General features: G+C 43.2%; 2 protein-coding genes and 1 long non-coding RNA gene across 3 annotated transcripts in view; all 3 read left to right on the forward strand.

Moving 5' to 3' along the window:
* The window catches only part of LOC309701483 (NACHT, LRR and PYD domains-containing protein 12-like), a 442,279-nt gene that overhangs the window by 339,391 nt on the left and 79,795 nt on the right, over nt 1-23,093 (forward strand). The window lies entirely within an intron of this gene.
* On the forward strand, nt 2,009-4,649 carry LOC309700191 (ribonuclease inhibitor-like; the record flags this gene model as incomplete). Its single annotated transcript, XM_082523639.1, has 2 exons — nt 2,009-2,187; nt 4,457-4,649. Coding segments are annotated over 2 exons (372 nt in total), but the record flags the coding sequence as incomplete, so codon positions are not given.
* On the forward strand, nt 13,307-16,826 carry LOC309701603. Its single transcript, XR_014275162.1, has 3 exons — nt 13,307-13,387; nt 15,495-15,671; nt 16,347-16,826. It is a non-coding gene; the product is annotated as an uncharacterized lncRNA (long non-coding RNA).

Raw genomic sequence — 23,093 nt, forward strand, 5'->3', positions numbered from 1 at the left:
CCACACTGAGGATCTTCATGGTAAAGTCTGTTTTCTTCTTCTCTGGTTTAGTCCATTGACTGCAGCAGAACAATGTTCACATTTCAAACAGTGATACTCAACGTATGGCCCGCGGCCCACACGCGGCCTGCCCACCTTTCCTGATTCAGAGAGAGGGGACCCTGATTAACTGTGTAGCTTCTTCCTCACAGTTCTAAGTATCAGACACAACAATGAATAATCCACAGCTGACTGTCTTTAGCAGGTCAAAGGTCACGGCACACAGCAGACAGTCAGAAATATTCTAACTCTGATCATTTATCAGTTGTGACACTGTGAGACTTGATCAGAGGTGTGATCATCACAGCAGAGGCCTTTGTGTCAAAGTCACTGAGGATCAAACAGAAACACATGAAGCAGATTTTCCTCTTCTGGCTTTTTATAGCAGATAACCTTCAAAATATTCTGCAGTCGATCAAAAACTGAAGCAAACCATGAAGCAACATGTGAACATGAGCTGATGCTGCTGAAGTGAAGCAAAGTTACAGAGGTTTGATTACAGACACAGCTGAGAGTTTGTAATCTGTCATCATTTTAAAAAGTTTCCATGGAACAGCAGAAATGAGGCTTTACTGTCAGAGGCCGACAGCACTGAACACAACAGCAGACTGGTGGCTAATAAACAGTGAATGATGCAGAAACAGATGTTTGAAGCTGTTCTTGGAGTACACTGAGAGAGAGAGAGCTGTGCAGGCAGGAACAGCCAAAGTCAGAGAGAATTCATGAGCATATTGATCAAACGTGAAGCAGAGTTTGGATCTTCTTTTGCTGCTGCTTCACTCAGTTTTGGTTGGAGACAGATGAAACCTGCAGCTTCAGGATCTGTGAGCTGTCCACTTTCAGCCCCGACGGCGTGTCCGTGTACGTGCCGTCGAGTGAACGATCCACGCTCTGTGTTTCCATCTTTGTGTGTTTAGCTGCTCTCATTTACTGTTTTAGCTGTTTGCTGCTTGTTGAAATAGTTTGTGAGCTTTAACCTGAGATTCTGGCAAAATACATTTATATTAAACATCGATTCAGGATTGAATGAATCAACATCGTTTTATTCAAATTAAAACCATTTAAATGGGAACATGAATTTTTTACAGCCGCCTCTAATGCTGGGTAATGTCAGCTGGTCCATGTGCAGCTGGCTGTGAGGCTCAGGGAGCGTCTACAAAGTGCAACACTGAAAGAACATCATCCATAAATATTGAGTAATAACTGGACTCTCATACAGCGAGACTCAAATGCCTTTAAACATCAGCTTATCCTGCTGATCCAAGTCCAACACTGAGTTTGTAAAAACATGTTTGTCAATCATTTTGTTTGGTTTCTGAGGAAAATGATTCAATAACTTGCTGCTAATACACAACATTTCATCATATTTCCTCATAACCCTCTTTTGTCTGACCATTTGATCCCATTTGAATTTGCAATAAAGGATCCACAGAGTTTGGTGACAATAATGACAGTAGATGTTTGTGTGAAAGTGCTGGAAGCAAATGAGTGTGTATGTTCTTTCAGTGTTGCACTTTGTAGACGCTCCCTGAGCACTGGTCTCACAGCCAGCTGCACATAGAGACCAGTGTTGTTAGTCCAGGTCAGAAGATGACTTGTTGGAATGAAAATGAGCTTGTAGTTTGTCTGCTTTAATAATGTGACTGGAAAAAGGTGTTGGACTTCAAATATGTCCATTTCTTTCACACTTCACCTTTAAAAGTGAAGCCATGTGGTTCCTGGAAGGAAAAACACGACTTTTTCAAGTCTTTGTCCTGTTTTTATGAGAAATGTACGACTTTAATGTGAAACATTCAGAGTTTTTTCTCTTGTTGTGTTTGTTTGAAGCTGCTTCCTGTTGGCTTCAGCTGTTTGGAGTTTCCATTTTCTAAACTTCTACATTCTGAACCTTCTTCAGCTCTGAACAGATGATGAAACACTGAATGATTTCAAGCACTTTGTCTAATAAACTTACATCTTTCATTCTTTATACAGTGTCTGTGGTTTGTCAGATATTGGCCTTGATTATCTGGCAGCAGCACTGAAGTCCAACCCCTCGTATCCCACAGAGGTGGACCTGAGTGGAACCTACAGCAACCTGAAGGGTTCAGGAGTGAAGCATCTGTGTGGTTTTCGGGAGAATCCACGATGTCGATTTGAAACTCTGAGGTCAGTCAGCATGTTTTAGTTGTGCTGACACTAAACTGCAGACATCAGGCTGATATTATACTGATCCACACTGAGGATCTTCATGGTAAAGTCTGTTTTCTTCTTCTCTGGTTTAGTCCATTGACTGCAGCAGAACAATGTTCACATTTCAAACAGTGATACTCAACGTATGGCCCGCGGCCCACACGCGGCCTGCCCACCTTTCCTGATTCAGAGAGAGGGGACCCTGATTAACTGTGTAGCTTCTTCCTCACAGTTCTAAGTATCAGACACAACAATGAATAATCCACAGCTGACTGTCTTTAGCAGGTCAAAGGTCACGGCACACAGCACTCTGTGAAACAGTTTGGAGCAGGAATTCTTGCACATTTACAAACTGACACTGCTGCACGGCATGCTGGGTAATGCTAGCTGCTCAGGTATGGGCGTGCTAATGGCTGTGAGGCTCTGTGGCTGCAGAACACCGAATAAGAGAAAAGAGAGGTGGAGGATGAAGAAAAGAGGCGGAGATGAAGCAGAAGTTTTGCTCCAGAGAGGAGCTGTGTCTGTGTGGGCGGGGCTCAGGCTGCTCCGCCCACACAGTGACAGTGAAGCAGGTGAAGAGTAATAAATGAAGACAGCAGACAGTATTTGATAAGCTGATGTACAAACATGTAGGTCGTGTCCAAATTCATGGGCTGCATCCTCCTGAGGCCGCATTTGTAGACCGATTACGTCACAGCGACACGTCGAAGGCTGTCCAAATTCGTAGACTCCTCCGAATGCAGCCAACAAATGCGTCCTCCTTTTCCCCGAATTTGAAGGATGGGTCGGGTGTGTCCTTCGTGGCCTACCATATCCCAGAATTCATAGCGCGGCCCAGCCAAACTCCAGTTTCCAACAATGGCGGCCGCTACTAAGTTTTAAAATTACTCATACTAATCTTTTTCGGTCACAAAATAAACTTTTAACATATTTTCAGGCGAGAAAGTAGCTGTGTAAACATCAAATATCTGCTCGGTTTATCAAGATACCGCATATTTGCAAAAGTGCTTCGACGTTTTCGGAGACGTCTGCTACCCACCAGCTCGATAGCTCGCCGGTAGCTCGAGGGTCACTGAAGCCGCCGAGAACGGCACAACTCCCGGCACATCATTTTCAGATCACCGCCGACTTTCGCTACTCAGGTTAAACGTGATATATAAGTCACTTAGACAACCTCAAAATGTTATTGTTGGGCTTTTTTCAGTGTTTTGTTTGTTCGTGAGTAAATCGGTTTGGCTGAGATTAAAGTTATTAGATTAGATAAAATAAAACTTTATTAATCCCCCAGGTGGGTTCCTCCTTGGTCTTTACAGAGCTGACTAAACGTCAAACAGAAAACTGATTAAACAGAAGTATGAGACGGTCGAGAATTTACGCCAGTGTCCTGTTATATTTTAGATAGCAAGGAGCAGACGGCTGAGTTTATTAAACTCCACCGAGACAGCGGTGACGCTAATCAGAAGGCTAGACCGTCCAATTTCCCCAGCCGTTTATTTCCAGCCTACCCGACCTTCTGAGGACCCAGCCCACGTAGACCGCAAAGGCCGGGTCCTCGGGAGGATGCAGCCCATGAATTTGGACACGACCGTAGAATGATGGTGGCAGCTACAGAAACAGGTCCATACAGACTGAAGCGTGTCTCAGTCTGAATGTACACTGCTGTTATAAGAGCTGTGGAAACTCAGGTCAAAAGGACGTAACCACACTGCTGACAGTTCCAGGACATTCACAGAGTTACAGCATCATTTGTGACCATAAAGACAGAAAGCTCATCCAAATCCTGGGATTAAAAGTCTGTCCTGGTGGTGTCCAGTCAAACACGTCTCTGTGAAAGCTTCAATCCAACAGGCTCCAAAGTCCTTCTGCTCATTTCCTCGCCGGGTTCTTGATGCTCCTGTACCATCTCTCTGTCATCCTCCTCGCTCCCTCTTTGCACTCACAGTCTTTGTGCATCATTAACACTCACATGAGGAAACCCAAAGTTTTACTGGGCAGAAGATGATCATCAGTGACTCTGTCTTTAAAACACTCTTGTTAGAAATGTACGACTTTAATGTGAAACATTCAGAGTTTTTTCTCTTGTTGTGTTTGTTTGAAGCTGCTTCCTGTTGGCTTCAGCTGTTTGGAGTTTCCATTTTCTAAACTTCTACATTCTGAACCTTCTTCAGCTCTGAACAGATGATGAAACACTGAATGATTTCAAGCACTTTGTCTAATAAACTTACATCTTTCATTCTTTATACAGATTGGAGCGCTGTGATTTGTCAGAGATCAGCTGTGATTATCTGGAAGCAGTGCTGAAGCTCAACCCTTCGTATCCCAGAGAGGTGGACCTGAGCTACCACAAGCTGCAGGATTCAGGAGTGAAGCAGCTGTGTGTTCTTCTGGAGAATCCACAACATCAAATTGAAACTCTGAGGTCAGTCTCCACGTTTTAGTTGTGCTGACACTGTCGATCTGTGGAACTAAAACCTTTATACAGGAAGTCTGGTTCAGCTCTTTGTAGACCTTCTAATCTCTGATGCTCTGAGTCTTACTCAGTAGGTGATGCAGAGTTGTGAAGCCGATGTGGGTGAGGACACTCGCCCAGCTCTAACTACTTTGACGTCCAGGCGGCTTCCCTGCTTGTCCTGATACAAACAAACCTGAGTAACCTTGCAGGTCAGATCTCATCAGTCACACCTGTTATGGCAGCTCTCCTCTAGATTGTAGTTCTTGTTAACCTGGGATGGTTTTAGAAGCCTGGACCACAGACTGCAAGGGAAGATATTACTGGGAAAGGCCAAAGCAACCTATTAGACCCATTAAACACTAACATAGATGAATACTCAGATTTAAACCTTTATTGTTTCACAAAGGGTTAAAAAGGGAACGTCCACAGTTTAGACTGCAGCAGATTTTATTAAAGCAGTTTGACAGGAGCAAAGCAAAAACACAAAGAATAAGTGTTTCACATATTAATACATATAACATAATAATAAAAGAAAAGCAAAAGAATGATAAAAAAGAATGAAAAAGCTGTCCAGAGCAGCAGGATGTCTGAGGTCTGCAGAAACACAAAAACACAGCAGCTAAAAATAGTTGTTGAAAGAAAACGAGGTGGGAGCTGCTGATTCCTGAGCTTTGATACTGGATTAGCTTCAGTAGTTATTCCCATCACTGCTGTAGGAGCTACATTTAGTCACAGCTGATTGTCTTTGACCAATCAGAAGACTACTGTTGTAAAAACAAGCAGACAAAGAACCAATGAGAGTGAAGAACAGGATAAAGAGCTCGTGTGATGGAGGCAAAGCAATAATCAGCAGACTGTAGCAGTTTCTATCTGGATGAAAGTAGAAGGAGCTCAGTCCCATATCTTTGTTTAGAAACAACATCAGTGATTTCCTGCTGCTCGAGATGATTCCAGCAGCTCTCATTACAGCAGCTGATGAGAGAAACAGCTGATGGCTCACAGCTCGTACACTGTTGGATCTCCAGATGTTCACGTGGCTGAAGTCTGTGAAGAAACTGTGGTCCACGTAGTTCACACGGCCTCAGATTGGACCGAGCTCCCTGGATCACTGCAGCATCCTCAGCTGGTACATGGACGTCTCTGCTCCTCAGTCTTGGAGCCCCTGCAGGTCCGTCCACACCACCAGGGTCTTCTCACTCACCTTTCCTTTGTCCTCGTCCTTCATCGGCCGTGCTGTGTCTTTGTTCCTGCGGTGTTGTTCCCACGATGCAGCGCTGATGTTCCCTCCTTGAATGCACAACAAGTACGGTGCTGGTCTTTCTCGGGTGGAGCAAAGACAGATTGAAGTCTTTCAGGCTTTAGTGCCGACTTCCCTGACAGAGGCTGGACTCCATGGTCTGCACAGGAGGCTTCTACACTGTGTGGAGGTGACTCCTGGACTCGAAGACAGGCTGCAGGTACATGTGTGATGAAGAGGAGCTACAGCAGTGTGATGGAGCTGCAGGTCTGAAGGAAGTCCTGCTGTCCTGTCCCACCCTCATCTTTGCATCCTCTGTCTTCTCTGGACTTGTCCTCCTGTTTCAGAAACAGCACTGCTTCATGCCGAGGGTGGACGGGAGCGTTGGCTCTGATTCTTTTACCGTCCACCACAAGGAGACACTGATGCTGACCTCCTGATTCATCTGCATGTGTTCTGCTTCACACTGCTCACCTCCACCAAAGACTTCACAAACATCTTCTTTCTTTGAGTCCAGTTTGTCCCACAAACACTTCCAAATCTCCTCCTCTGAGATTCTGCAGCTTCTTGCAGTGTGACTCAGCTGACTTCTGACAGACCACAGACTGGCACAGCATCCACATGTGTCTCCTTTCAAACAGGCTCTTGATGTTTCCTCCCACATCATTCTGGCCTCTCAGTCTCCTTTGTTCTCCAGCTCTGTAGCTCCAGCTGGTGAAGCTTCAGTTTTCCATGTTGGTAACAGTAAACTACAGCCTCTGCTGTCAGCTGGGTAACTAAACAGAGCTGCAGCACGTCTCTGCGGTGGTGCTACATCCAGCCTGCAGACGGCCGTCTACATGTTGTAGTGGTTTACAGTCACCAGAGGGCGCTGTCCCAGCCATGCAGGCAGTGGGCTGCTCTGCTTGTGCTGTTGTTGGTGAAGCTGAAGTGAAAGTGATAGGTTTGTAGTTTGAACCTATCCACTGGAACGTTAAGGACAATCTGCTACGCAGCAAAAAGCAAGACACAAGGCACCAAAGTTCTCTGGTTTACTCATGCATGAGGGAGACCTGGCTGGAGCCAAGCGTCGTTCCACCACTTGACCACCATCAGACTCTCAGCCAGGCTCCCCATAGCACTCCTTTTATTGTGGTTACATGAATATGCATAGGGTCATTAACATATAGCATCTCACATAGGTATACATGTGAACAAAGAATACTGTGTGTGTGTGTGTGTGTGTGTGTGTGTGTGTGTGTGTGGTACTGCTGATCAAAGGGTCATATAACATCCTTGGTCAGGAAGAGGGTAGACCCCCCTTCACCCTAGATGGTTCACCCTAGATAACATGGTGAGGAAGTCCAGCAGTTCATCTAAACAAAAAGCACTTAGACTAGAACAGACGTAGCTACGTTAATCCTGCCATAAAACAATAAGAGAAGGTACGACCTCTCTCGTGCTCCCAGGATGTGGGTGTGCATTCTAGTGTGGAATACACACCAAGCCCCTGCAGCCTGCTAAAGATCACACATCCTATCACTACACAATTGATTATACACCTCTAAGAATATATGGTTAAATATTTCCTAATACAAATGACAATAATAAAATCTAAACCCATCAGAAAGCGAGAGTTAAAACACTGAACAGTGTCCACTGAGCTTCTCATGCTCTTCTCATGCTCAAAGAAGTTTAACAGGAAGGACGACTCGTCCATCAGGCGTCCAGCTGTCCGTGACCATGTCCACAGCAGAGTGTGACCGAGGCTTCATGCTAACACGCACACATGAAGCTAATACCACCACGAGCAGCTGCTCAGTGGATTTGGAGGACAAATGTCTGCAGCTTCTCACAGGCAGTATGCAGAATGTGGATCTCCACAAAGACTGTGGAGAGCTCGTCCCACACTCTAAATCCAAACTTGTCTGCACAAAACTTCTCACACGTTCCCGTCACAAGTGTCTTCTAAGTGAAGCTACCAGGTTCAGGTCCAGCTTGTTTATCTGGAGCTGCAGGAGATGATCCATCCTCACAAAGCAACACAGACAGCAGATATGCAAACACACAACACAACCAAAGGATTCTCTCTGCATGTCTGTGGCTGATGCTGCTGGAACGAAGCTGTTTGAAACCTTGTTGTTCTGCACTTTGGGACCAGAAGAGGAAACTGAAGCTCTGTGCAGAGGGTCCAATGGAAGCAGCCAAGCGCTGTAAGTGTCTGCTGTACAGGGATGCTGGTTCAGCTGTGGCTCAGTTTCACAGTGTGACTCAATAAAAGCAGCAGGAAATCAAAGCTTGATGCTTTCATCAGTGTGGAAATAAGAAAGTTTCCTGTGACAGACGCTGGAGCTCTTTCACTCTCAGCTTCACAGTTTCAGCTTCAAACTTCTTCCAACATGTTTCTAACACGGCCACATTCCACCTTAATGGAGCTGATATCTTGTGCATCAGCACATTTTCTAAAGGCAGCGATCACATCTTTAGTTTTGGATGTTTAACTGCAGATTGTTTATGTGTTTATAGCACATTAATTACAGCAGCAGCGTTGACCACAGTGCTGTACAAGAATCCAAAATAACGATTAAAATAACTCCTAATATTAATATCACACATCAAATATCAAATAACTCTCATGCTGTATTAAAAGCCAGTGAATACAAATGTGTTTTCAGAGCAGATTTACAGAGACTGACAGCAGGAGCTGGGGCTGTTCGATAGAACGATGTATATATGATGACCATATGAAAACGTCTATCGTTTCATATCACGCTCTTTGTTTCCTGCTTATGTGTTTGTGTTTTCCAGATAAACCTTTCAAAATAAATCTGAAGATCCTGTTGAGAGTTTTCAAAATAAATCTGAAGATCCTGTTTAGAGTTTTCAAAATAAACACAATACAGTACTGCGGTCGCTCGTTTATCGAGTTACGTTCTAAAAATAAGTCTCAGAATGAAGTAGCAGCTTTATGTTTTACAAGTATTATAGAAGTTTTAAGGCAGTTAAACCCTCACTGCACACTTTCTACACTTTTCTCAGACAGGCATGAACATTTTCACACTTTTCTCTCTTGTTTAAACAAAGTTCAAACCTTCATAGAAAAATAAGTTCATTATTAAAGAGTGAAAGCAAAGTGTTTCTGAAACGTGTCAAATCAGCCTTTGCTGGCATTAAATGAGCTTCTGTGTGAGGAGCACTCGTCCATGGCCTGGGCTCCTCGCTGTCAGGTAAAGTTTCATAAAGCTTTTGAGTTTTTCTGCAGATAATGTTGGTGTCCAGCACGATGTTCTTTTTCCTGCGGTCACTGAGCCACAAAGCCAAAGCTGACTCCATCCTTACGATGTTCTTGTTGTGGACAGTTACAACCTTTTTGCCTCCTTGTTGAAACTATGATGGTCAGCATCTTCCTCTGCCTTTGGCTGCTACCACAGGTGCAAAACGTCTCGTCATCATTGTTGTTTGTTGGGACAAAACGTACAAACATACAGTGCAGCACTGCAGAGTCACACTGCTGTAAATTTGAACACATTCTGTACTGTACAGGAGACACGGCACGAGATTGACTGACAATGGTCTACAGCCAATCAGGACGCAGAGCACAACGCGCTGTACAAAACAAAAGCATGCAAAATTGCACAAAAAAGATCAGCGAAACAGCGAGGCCGCCAAAGGTGAACTGTGTTACAGCGAGGGACCAGCGTATATGTGGTTGTTGGGACGATAAATGTCTTTGAGCTTGTGTCAGAAGACGAGCTGCAGCTTTCTGGACCAGCTGCAGTCTTGCCAGGCAGGTCCCACTAACTCCAACATATAAGGAGTTACAATAATCCAGCTGGGACGTCATGAAAACGTGGATCGCCCGTTCAAGGTTTTTAAAAGATAGAAATGATCTCACCTTAGATAAAAGCCTCAGTTTGAAGAAAGACCGCTGTACAACTGAGCTCAGCTGTTTTTCAAATTGCCGTCAAATATAAGCCCCAAATGTAATAATGCGATTTAATAAAAGAGCTGAACCAGTCTAATAGAGCGCCCTTGATGCCGCCATGCTCCAATGGTGAGGTCAAGATGCTGTGGTCAAGGCAGCGGTCAGATCCAAAAGCACAGCGGAGTCTCCTGATCAGTGGCTGATAAAAGATCATTAAGAACTTTCCAAAGTGCAGTTTCAGTGCTGTGAAGAGCTTTAAAACCAGACTGAAACCTTTACAACAGATTGCAGCTGAACAAATATAATCTTTTACAAAATCTTCGACAGGAAGGGAAGCTTTGAAATAGGCCTGAAGTTTGAGCGGACAGAGGATCCAGATCAGGTTTTTAGTACAGGCTGTACAACAGCATGTTTAAAACAGGCTGTACAACACCTGAACTAAGACTGCTGTTAAAAATCGCTAAGATGTCGGAACCAACAACCTTTAAAATCTTTTTAAACACGTGTTGGAACAACTTCATTTGGACAAGATGATGTCTTTATAGCATCACATCGTTCCTCCACCTGATCAAACCACACAGGCTCAAACTGATCAAAAACAGCTGAGCAGGTGAATATTTTAGCCCCGGTGCGATCTCGGGCGAGAGTATCGATGATGGCCAAAGGGCAGCGTCCAGCTCTACGGCCGCTGAAGAGCAGACTCAACAGACGCGCGTGATGTGGATCCTACTGCTCTAAAACTGGAGCTTCTTCAATCCATTAAAGAGGACATTAGTACGCTGTTAAAAGAAGAAGTCAGAAATTCATTGAAAGAAGATTTTGACAATATAAGGGCTGACGTGCAAGGACTGAGAAATGAGATCGCTAACAGCATGGCGGCGACGTGCGGCGAAGTTGATGGAGTAAAGGTTACAGTGAAAGAAGCTGAGGATGGGCTGTCAATGTGGAGCGATGAGGTGACCACCCTGCAGTCTACAGTAGAGAGTATGAAGGAGGAGCTGTCTGACCTGAAGGATAAATGTGATGAAGGCAGGAAGCGGAGAGCTAACATCCACATCATAGGGATCCCAGAGGGCCTGGACTCGAGCTCCTCCACGGCCGTATCCGTGCTACTACGTGAAGTGCTGGGTATGGATAAAGACGTTATTGTCGACCGCTCACACAGGAGCCCTATCCTGAGAAAGCCAGCTGGTAACCCGCACGCCGTCATAGCCGAGCGTCACTACTACCAGGATTGTGTGGCTACGCCGTGCCAGGGCCCAAGCCCCGCTTGAGTTTAACGGACAACCTATTGCAATATTACGACTGGGCGATATGACCCAAAGTTCATATCTCGATATTCTTTAGCTGGATGGCGATATACGATATATATCTCGATATTTTTAAAGCCAGAAAGTACGAACAAAAAGAGAGTTCTTAGTCAAAGCTGTGTCCCAAATCTCACACAGGCACATTTATTAACATACAGCGTAGATGTACATGAAACAGTTACTCAGGAATAAATGATCAGCATTTATTAAATAATAATGCTCCATAAATAAAAGAAAACAATGTTGTGTTTGTGCATAACAAAAAGCTCACAATCGTGCAGTCAAAATGTAAACAGACGCTGAGCATAATAACAAGCAGCTGCTCTGTTCCCAGGTTCTACTGCGTGACTGACAGCCTGGAGTTTGAAATCCTCTTTGTAACCGTGTCTCTTACAGGTGCCATTTATGGTCCTTATACACACTCAATACAGTAATATTACGTTGAAGCAGAGTACGTATCACTCCGCGAGGCTCCTCGTAGCTGTAATGCTCCAACAATCCATCAAGCGGTGCGGCCTCGTAGCTGAGCAAAGTCGTACCAAAACATCTTTTGAAAGGTTTCTGAGCGCCGTGTAGCACATAAAATCGGTTCGAGGTCAGTAAGCACAACCAGAATTCATCCATAAGCCGCACTGTCGATTTATGAGAAAATTACAGGATTTTAAGTGCAGAAAACGTAGTTTATGGTTTTCATTTGATCTTAGCAAATATCTACGCCTCTAATTGGGACGATCACAGATTTTTCACTAATGTCTTTGCGCGGCTCCCCAATATGTCATCACACAATATCATCTTTGAGGGAGACCTAAACTGCTCATTATCTGCTATGGACCACAGTTCACACAAAAGTACACTTAGTCCAAAGTCAGCATGCGTCATTCAGAGCTTTCTTGATAATTATGGGCTGGCTGATGTATGGAGATTTCATAATCCTGCTTCACGTCAATACTCTTTTTTTTCTAATGTCCATAAAACATATATTTGTATAGAAAAACGTCTCCCTTTAGTTACAGAATGTGATTATAAGACTCTGGTGATTTCTCCTCTTGTTTTTTCAATGTGTATTCCTGATGCCTGCTCCAACTATCAGCCATGGAGATTCAACTCAGTGTTGTTAGCAGATGAAGAGTTTGTCAGTTACAAAAGGTCTCAAAGACATTTTTTTTCTATCAATCAGACCCCAGAGATGTCATCATCAGTCATTTGGGAATCTCTAAAAGCATCTGAGAGGCCAAATAATTTCATTTTGTGCCAAACAAAGTGCAACACTGAAAGAACATCATCCATAAATATTGAGTAAGAACTGGACTCTCATACAGCGAGACTCAAATGCCTTTAAACATCAGCTTATCCTGCTGATCCAAGTCCAACACTGAGTTTGTAAAAACATGTTTGTCAATCATTTTGTTTGGTTTTTGAGGAAAAAGATTCAATAACTTGCTGCTAATACACAACATTTCATCATATTTCCTCATAAGCCTCTTTTGTCTGACCATTTGATCCCATTTGAATTTGCAATAAAGGATCCACAGAGTTTGGTGACAATAATGACAGTAGATGTTTGTGTGAAAGTGCTGGAAGCAAATGAGTGTGTGATGTTCTTTCAGTGTTGCACTTTGTAGACGCTCCCTGAGCACTGGTCTCACAGCCAGCTGCACATAGAGACCAGTGTTGTTAGTCCAGGTCAGAAGATGACTTGTTGGAATGAAAATGAGCTTGTAGTTTGTCTGCTTTAATAATGTGACTGGAAAAAGGTGTTGGACTTCAAATATGTCCATTTCTGTCACACTTCACCTTTAAAAGTGAAGCCATGTGGTTCCTGGAAGGAAAAACACGACTTTTTCAAGTCTTTGTCCTGTTTTTATGAGACATGTACGACTTTAATGTGAAACATTCAGAGTTTTTTCTCTTGTTGTGTTTGTTTGAAGCTGCTTCCTGTTGGCTTCAGCTGTTTGGAGTTTCCATTTTCTAAACTTCTACATTCTGAACCTTCTTCAGCTCTGAACAGATGATGAAACACTGAATGATTTCAAGCACTTTGTCTAATAAACTTACATCTTTCATTCTTTATACAGATTGAAGAGCTGTGGTTTGTCAGAGATCAGCTGTGATTATCTGGCAGCAGCACTGAAGTCCAACCCCTCCCATCTGAGAGAGCTGGAGCTGAGTAATGACTCCTCCTCTTCTTCAACCAAGAACAACCTGCAGGATCCAGGAGTGAAGCATCTGTGTGGTTTCCTGGAGAGTCCAGGATGTAAACTTGAAACTCTGAGGTCAGTCAGCATGTTTTAGTTGTGCTGAGATGAATATGATGTGAAAGTTGTGCTGACACTAAACTGCAGACATCAGGCTGATATTATACTGATCCACACTGAGGATCTTCATGGTAAAGTCTGTTTTCTTCTTCTCTGGTTTAGTCCATTGACTGCAGCAGAACAATGTTCACATTTCAAACAGTGATACTCAACGTATGGCCCGCGGCCCACACGCGGCCTGCCCACCTTTCCTGATTCAGAGAGAGGGGACCCTGATTAACTGTGTAGCTTCTTCCTCACAGTTCTAAGTATCAGACACAACAATGAATAATCCACAGCTGACTGTCTTTAGCAGGTCAAAGGTCACGGCACACAGCAGACAGTCAGAAATATTCTAACTCTGATCATTTATCAGTTGTGACACTGTGAGACTTGATCAGAGGTGTGATCATCACAGCAGAGGCCTTTGTGTCAAAGTCACTGAGGATCAAACAGAAACACATGAAGCAGATTTTCCTCTTCTGGCTTTTTATAGCAGATAACCTTCAAAATATTCTGCAGTCGATCAAAAACTGAAGCAAACCATGAAGCAACATGTGAACATGAGCTGATGCTGCTGAAGTGAAGCAAAGTTACAGAGGTTTGATTACAGACACAGCTGAGAGTTTGTAATCTGTCATCATTTTAAAAAGTTTCCATGGAACAGCAGAAATGAGGCTTTACTGTCAGAGGCCGACAGCACTGAACACAACAGCAGACTGGTGGCTAATAAACAGTGAATGATGCAGAAACAGATGTTTGAAGCTGTTCTTGGAGTACACTGAGAGAGAGAGAGCTGTGCAGGCAGGAACAGCCAAAGTCAGAGAGAATTCATGAGCATATTGATCAAACGTGAAGCAGAGTTTGGATCTTCTTTTGCTGCTGCTTCACTCAGTTTTGGTTGGAGACAGATGAAACCTGCAGCTTCAGGATCTGTGAGCTGTCCACTTTCAGCCCCGACGGCGTGTCCGTGTACGTGCCGTCGAGTGAACGATCCACGCTCTGTGTTTCCATCTTTGTGTGTTTAGCTGCTCTCATTTACTGTTTTAGCTGTTTGCTGCTTGTTGAAATAGTTTGTGAGCTTTAACCTGAGATTCTGGCAAAATACATTTATATTAAACATCGATTCAGGATTGAATGAATCAACATCGTTTTATTCAAATTAAAACCATTTAAATGGGAACATGAATTTTTTACAGCCGCCTCTAATGCTGGGTAATGTCAGCTGGTCCATGTGCAGCTGGCTGTGAGGCTCAGGGAGCGTCTACAAAGTGCAACACTGAAAGAACATCATCCATGAATATTGAGTAAGAACTGGACTCTCATACAGCGAGACTCAAATGCCTTTAAACATCAGCTTATCCTGCTGATCCAAGTCCAACACTGAGTTTGTAAAAACATGTTTGTCAATCATTTTGTTTGGTTTCTGAGGAAAATGATTCAATAACTTGCTGCTAATACACAACATTTCATCATATTTCCTCATAACCCTCTTTTGTCTGACCATTTGATCCCATTTGAATTTGCAATAAAGGATCCACAGAGTTTGGTGACAATAATGACAGTAGATGTTTATGTGAAAGTGCTGGAAGCAAATGAGTGTGTGATGTTCTTTCAGTGTTGCACTTTGTAGACGCTCCCTGAGCACTGGTCTCACAGCCAGCTGCACATAGAGACCAGTGTTGTTAGTCCAGGTCAGAAGATGACTTGTTGGAATGAAAATGAGCTTGTAGTTTGTCTGCTTTAATAATGTGACTGGAAAAAGGTGTTGGACTTCAAATATGTCCATTTCTTTCACACTTCACCTTTAAAAGTGAAGCCATGTGGTTCCTGGAAGGAAAAACACGACTTTTTCAAGTCTTTGTCCTGTTTTTATGAGACATGTACGACTTTAATGTGAAACATTCAGAGTTTTTTCTCTTGTTGTGTTTGTTTGAAGCTGCTTCCTGTTGGCTTCAGCTGTTTGGAGTTTCCATTTTCTAAACTTCTACATTCTGAAGCTTCTTCAGCTCTGAACAGATGATGAAACACTGAATGATTTCAAGCACTTTGTCTAATAAACTTACATCTTTCATTCTTTATACAGATTGAAGGACTGTGGTTTGTCAGAGATCAGCTGTGATTATCTGGCAGCAGCACTGAAGTCCAACCCCTCCCATCTGAGACAGCTGGACCTGAGATACAACGACAAGCTGCAGGATCCAGATGTGAAGCAGCTGTCTGATCTTCAGCAGAGTCCAGACTACAGACTGGAGACTCTGAGGTCAGTAGAGTGATGGAGTGAGTGGGTGGTGCTGTCAGCAGTATTGTACTAAACACAGTCAGTATGAAACAAAGATCCAGTGTTTCCTGTAAAGCTGCAGCTTCTCAGTGAAGCTGTGAGAGGAGAACGGTGACAGGCTTCAGGATTGGACACAAACACTTCCTGTTTCTCACCTTTATGGTCACCATAGTAACGGCTGACACGCTCTGATCAAACACTGTCAACAGCCAATCAGCTCTCTGAACAAAGCAGCACGCAGACCAATGACTGCATTGATTTCCAAGTTTAAAGCAGTGAAGAACACAGTCTGTAGGTGAGGAAGAATTTAGTGAGAGCAGATGTTTGGATGGAATTCCTCCAGTTAACAGCTGGAACCGTCCATCTGGATTGTTGGGCTTGTTGTTGGGGTTCCTACAGAGCTCAGAGTGGACACACCAAGGTTCTTCTAATGAATGAAAGTCCAAACTCAAACTAGGAGGGAAAAACATTTTCAGCAACTTCAATAAAAATCCAAAGATTAGAAAAAGTGAAGCAACAATGAGTCCTAGTACAGTCCCAGCACTGACGTCCCTGCTGCTCTTTATACTGGATGTGCTGCATCACTGACTGACAGCTGATGAAGAGTCTCTGGAAACACTCGTTTATCTCCTCTGCTCTTCCTCCTTCTCTCTGCAGGTGGTGGCCATGATGGTAAACAGGACGGTGTGTGTGCTGAGAGAGGAGCAGCTGTGTCCTGATGATCCAGAGAGGTTGAAGCAGCAGCAGCTTGTGTGTAGAGACGCTCTGACTGGGCCATGTTACTGGGAGGTGGAGAGGAGAGCTTCATCCAGCAGTGACTGACAGAGGAATGAAGTGCAGATGACTGTCAGTGCTGCAGAGTGAACTGCTCTGAGAACAGCTCCACTGTCAGACACAATGTAGAGTCCAGCATCAGCCCTGTGTGTCCCTCTGGATCTGACAGAGGATCATCAGTGTATCTGGACTGCTCTGCTGCTGCTCTGTCCTTCTACAGTCTCTGCACAGTCTCTGTCTCACTCTGGAAAGATTTTACAACTTGTTGTAATTACAGAACGTTAATATAATATTCAAACATGTGATCTTCTCTTTATTTCTGAATCTTTACCAAATAAAGAAAAACCAAACTAACAAACAGAAGCTGTCGTGTCCTTTTTCACCACATCTGTGAATCTTTTCTGTGTTTTTCCTCTTTTCCTCCTTCCTGCAGCTCCATCTTCATCATTCTGTGTCCAGTATATGTGAACATGTCCAAAGCATCTGAGCCTCATGTTACCCGTTTGTGTGAGTTACGCCTGTCGTTGTGTTGTGGTGTATAAATAAGGGGCAGGAGACAGCGCTGGATCTCTGAGTTCTTTACTCTCAATTTCTGCAACATCTGCAATATCTAGAAATGCAAACCTGTGAGCTGTGTGTGTTGTGCGTCTGCTCGGCCACCTCTCCTCCGGCCGTGCTGGAAGCAGCTGTGCGTTTGACAGTTTTATCGACTCGACAATAATCGAACAAATTAAATGTTCAAAAATATCAACTTAAGCACTTCAAAGTCAACAAAAAGCTTAAAACAATGAAATAATATTTCACTGACAAAACAACAGCTCATAAGAACGATACACAAAATAATACAGAAACAAACAAATAAAAGTTATTAACCAGGATCCATGTTTTTGTCACAAACACTGAATCAGCTGATTCACTCTTTATGTTTCTGAGTTTGTTTTGTGATTATAGTTCTGGTTTCTGTTTCTGTGTCTTCACTGTGTCCCACGTCTCCTTACTTTGGACTCTGTGTTATATTTCCTGTTTTACTTTGACAGTCCCTTGTTACTGTTTCCTGTCTCGTGTGTGTAATTGGTCCCAGCTGTTTCCCTCCTGTCTCCCGTTCCCTGATTACTAAACTGCGTCCACGCCGCCGGCGCTCCTCTCCACAGCTGGATTCCAGGATTTCAGAGCATCCAGCTGTGGTGAGTGATGGAGACACTTTCTCTGCTCCCTCAGTAATCAGGACAGTTTATTGAACATCAGAGGACATAAAGGACTGTTTTTCACCTGCCCGTTCTGAACCTGGACATTAAAGACTGCTGGCTTCAAGGACATTAATCCCAGTGTCAGCCAGCCAATAACAGCCTGTGTTTTTCAGCTCTTTAGGAGTCAGAAATGAGAAAGACACAGACTGCTAACCTCTCCCTGCAGGAAATAAGCTCCGCCTCTTCCTGTCCTGTATATGAGTGATTCTGACATGAGACACAATGAGTTTCCTGTTTATTGTGACTTAAAGCGAGCAGCAAAGACACTAAACTGTGTGTTTCCAGCTGAAGCTGCTTTTTGTGTTGCTCCCACAATCCTGTCTGAAACAGTCAGTGAGGAAAACTCAGTTTATGCTTCCAAGCTCATTGTGAGAGGGCACATTGTGTTCCTGCAAGTGCTGATTTTGTCTGCATCCCTGAGTTTAGTGAGCTGCCTCCAAGGACTTGTGAAGCCCAGTGTGTTAAGGCTGCATCTCCCAGATGTTTCCACCTTTCCAGCAGAGACGATAAATGTTCCCACAAAGGCTCAAAGACTGTTTGATTTTCTGAGTGTTGGCCTCAAGAGATTGCTCAGTGAGCACCTGAGTGTTTCTGGGACATCGGATACTAACTGGAACTTCAAGTCTGGTTCTGAAGCTGCACATGCAAAGACTGTTTCTGGTTGTAGAGACCTGGCTGTTCCAGGGATTGTAACCTCCCCAGAGGCTGAGCTGCTGACCTCAGCTGACTCTGGAGCCTTGAAGGTAACTAAGTTTGCACCGCTCGGGTGAGCCATCTCAGCTGCAACAGCCTCCACAGAGAGCTCACGCAAGCTTACCCAGCCTGCTGAGGATTTTATGCTGCTGCAGCCCAAAATGGGCTAAAATCGCCCCTGTTAACAAATAACAGCCCAACAGTAACTTTTATGCTTATTGTAGCTGTTAGCTAAAAACACTAATTTAGCTTAGTTTGCCCTGAATTCAGCTTTAACAGACATGATCGACTGTTTCCAGTTAGGGTTGCCAACCGTCCCTTAAAAAACAGAATCGTCCCGTATTTAGAAACAAAAGTACACGTCCCGTATTGAGCTAATAAGGGACGCACTTTGTCCCGTAATACAGTGAGACTCAAAAGTAGTCTATAACTTTTAATGGAATTAACACTTTGTTTGAAAACATAATTCCCAGCCCCTCTCCTGCTTTGTGACCAATGAGCTGACAGCACACTTATCGCACACTGTTTGCCCAGCGATTTTTTTTTTCAGTCACGTTATTCAGCTCCTGCTCAAACTGCACGATTGACTCGCAGGGGTTAGAAGTTGGTAGGTCACGATGCAGGTCTCACACTATACGGCCCGATGCTCTGATGCGACCTGAGTGCTCACACTGTGCCTCCATAAAATGAAGGTTATAGCAGAAAATCTGTCGCTCTCTGTCTTTCACTCACACAGACACACCACCACCATCAACTTTGCTAAATTGCTAATGAAAAACATTGATCAGCTGTGATTGAGCAGCAGTGTAAATCCAACTATTTTCACGGTTGTTGTGGTCGTGATAATTTTGTGAGGCCACATCGAAAAGGCTCGGATGAGCTTTCCAAAGTTCTACAAGTTGTGCCTCCATCGCTTGTGTCCAGATCACACGCTGCACAGCCACGCTGCTCCATCTTTTTCACCGACGTTTACGTGTTTGCGCGTGAGCAGTGTGAGCGGCTCACGAGCGATTGATGATCGGGAGCTGCTCGAGGTGTTAATCGCTTCTCGTTACCCCACGTATACTACACGATGCACGACGAAGGCCAAAAAACGGTCCGATCACCAAAACGGTCGCACGACTCAAAAATCGGCTCAAAATGGGCCTAAAACCGCACAGTGTGAGCCCAGCATTAGAGCAGCAATGTTTGTTCCCCTCAGAGAAAGGGAAGAATGGGAAAAGGAAAACACCTGGCTGGAAAACGTTAATATGGGCATGTGCAGTCAATATCAGCGCTATGTGGCCAGAAGTGTGATAATATAACTTATTTTGTGTAAGAAACAACTGCAAGGATAGATGATTACAACAAATAGATGACTAATACATAAAAGTAATACATAGATGAATAATGATGATGAGTTAAGATGCGTAATCATGGGAACAAGCGGGTTTACAAACAGGAGCAGCTGATTAGCATTAGAAAAGCTGAAATAATACCTCAACTGAAGCCAATTGTACTAAATGCACTAAATGTGCACTGTTACAAGAATATTTTTCTTTCTATTGTTTTCTATTATTTTAAGTTAAGCAGGACAGAGTTCTTTTAAAGAAAGATTTACTTATATTCTCAAAAGTTAAGCATGACAGGCTTCTGTTTAAGAAAGAGACCTGTTTTACTGTGTTAATGTTGTCATTTTGAGCTAAAAATAAATGGCTAAATGATCATTTGTTTCACATGTGTTCATATCACAAAGAATAGAATAGGATTTAAGTAGAACATATCTACTTAAATCAACTTCAAGTCAAATGGTTAAAAAAAAGAGCTAGAAAATTCACCACACTGGGAAGGGTGAACTGGGTCGCCTGGCCCTGGCCACGAGGTGTCCCTTATTTATTTTTCAGGAAGTTGGCAACCCTATTTCCAGTAGAATTCCTCGTTGTCATCTTGTTCCCTCTCAGAGCCCCGTATGCTTGCAGAGACCCCTACAGTAGGGAAATGTGCCAAAGAACGTCCAAAACATTGCATTTTAGGTTTATTTATGCCTTACACACAATCCCAACTCTTTAGCTAACTTAACAACTTTGGCTAAAGTCTATAGTTAGTCTTACTCGTTTGTACAACATTTCTGGATCGCCACTGTTTGAAATGATATGACATATGACTCTCACTGAAACAGCAAACTTTGTAGAAAACACAACACTTCTGATTCTCTATCTAGCTGTTTGGTCACAGCTGTAGATTACATTATAAGTGGTTGTTCACTCTTGTCAATAATTACATTTCTAAATTCTATTTGTGCAGTTACATGTAAACAAAGTCCAATATTGTATCTAAATGATTGTGTTATGGTGGGACAGTTTCCAATTTTGTTGTATTATTGCACTAGGTATGACTGTGCAAGAGTTATCTTATCTTATCTTACCTTGCTTGCACCACACTCTTTGCAGAAATGGTGCACAGCAGCACTGCATCATGTTATTGTGTTGTATAATATACCAGAACTAATACAAAGCAATATCCATGTACACTATAGGTCCATGCCAATGTGCCCAAATGGGACCTCCATAAATGGTAAGGGGCGCAAAGGCACTTTAAGACCAGTGGGCACACCGTCGGTGCACATCCGCTCGGATGCTTTTTTCTATTCATTTATTTCCCTGTTTATTTATCGATGCACAAAAGCAATTATCTCAGAGACACCATCCTCTTAACAGAGACTCAAATCAGGAACCTGCAGATTATTAGTCAGCAGCTTTAACTTCCTGTCTTTGTCTCACTAAACCTTCCACGTGGAAACTTGAGCTGCCCACTCAAGCACAGTAGGCTTTAACTGGCTCTGCTCAAGTCACTTCAGTATCTGAGAAACTGTCTCGATGCATGCCAAAGAACACTTTGACAATACGCTTGTGTTGAGTCAAATCCACCACAAGCATATTCTATGGCAGTTTAATTCCACTCCACATAAAAATAGTCACGTATTATTTCCCCCCACCACACTTCCTGCCAGTAGCTGGTGCCCCCACCCACAGTGCATTAGTGGTTCTCTGTGTTTAGTGGCTCACTCTGGGCGGCTGCTCGGTGGGGCCCGGCCCCCTGGCTCTGTTGGGCCTGTGCTGCGGGTGGGGTGCCCTCAGGTCTCGGCCCTCTGGGCCCATTTACTGCTCAGTAACATTTAATATCTATTATTTACTACTACTTACTAGCCTACTTACTGCATATTATTGGTTGTTGCTGTGGGTTCCCCACTGTGTTGGGTTTTCCTTGTGTTTTTCAGCAGATGATGAAATAGATTTTCAGTATTTTTTCTCTCTTCCTCTCCATCTATTTCTCTTCTTCTCTATTTTTCCCTCTTCTTCTGTTAACTTTCTCCCCAGCTTATCTTTTTTCTTCTTTCCTGACCCCCGTTCTGATTCTAATGACTCAAAATAAAGTAAAATCATCATCAAATATGACTATCAAGTGGACCAGTATAGCAAAAACCATAATGGTGGCAGAGGCCACAGAGCCAAGTGGCAGGATTTTCAACGTTCAAACCAGATAAAAAACAGAAATTAAATAGTGTTAAAAGCCATGAATTAAGGCAATTCATTCACAACATCATTACAAGTTTTACTGGACGTTAATATTTTTCTCTTTTTTCAGTGCAAAACAAACTAACAGTACACATGATGCTGGCAAGTTAAAATGTCAGTGTCTTTTATAGATAGCATGTCTAGCATCATAGTTTTATAGATCACGTAGTCAGGGTAAAAACTCCATCTCTGATTATTATTGTACATGACTGTGACATGCAGTGGCCTCAGCATCATGATGAAGGCGACCGGAGGAGATAGTTTGGTAGACATCGATGTTTTGCCGATGAAGGCTCATGTAGCGGTCCTCTTTGTCCTAAACAACAATTTACACTGTCATTTACATTTAATTAAAGTGCAGCTTAAAACACAGACATAATGCACTGCAGCCTCGGCACAATTAAGTGTAAAACAGAACTATGGAAAACTCACAAACATCTGGCGAGTTTCAGATCCTGTTAAGTTAGTTAGACCTGATCTGTTTTCTCTGTTAGGATAAAAACATCAGAGGTCATGGGGTGAAAAATACCTCAAAAACAAGACCAGCTATGTCTACAACTAATGTGTGGTGTTTTAAAAGAACCTATGAGATACTTTGAACACCACAGTGGCTGCTGTATGCAGTAATGTGCTCAAGTGATTTCAAAGGGTCATTTCATGAGTTTAAGTGCGTCAGTAAAAGTTTTCACCTGCGAGGATTTCTCCTCAGGCTGTAACCACAGGTTATCACAGCCACACTGATGAGTGAAGCAGCAGCAGAAATGATGGGAACTGTAGCCATGAACTTCATGCCAGAAGAATCTCCATCGTCTGTTGAATGTTGCCACACACACAAAAAAACTTCATTTTGAAAACATGAAAAGTCACGAAATTTGCATTAACCTGTTATATTAAAGTGGAAAACATGTTTATCTTTTCATTACATTAGAGTTACAATTGCATCATTCAAACATTTCACTGATGAAATAACACCAAAGTTGTGATTGGAGCAGTTTTATAATGAAATTTTAAACAAATTAGCCAGAAGAAGAGCTTAAAAACATTCCAGATGTTCATCTCCTGACTGAAACCTTTCATTAATCCGCTGCAGGCGGGAATGACGACCTCAAACCATGTATGACAGAAAAGAAAGTGTT

The sequence above is a fragment of the Aulonocara stuartgranti genome (assembly GCF_965226115.1).
Source record: "Aulonocara stuartgranti genome assembly, chromosome: 23".
NCBI classification, from domain to species: domain Eukaryota; kingdom Metazoa; phylum Chordata; class Actinopteri; order Cichliformes; family Cichlidae; genus Aulonocara; species Aulonocara stuartgranti.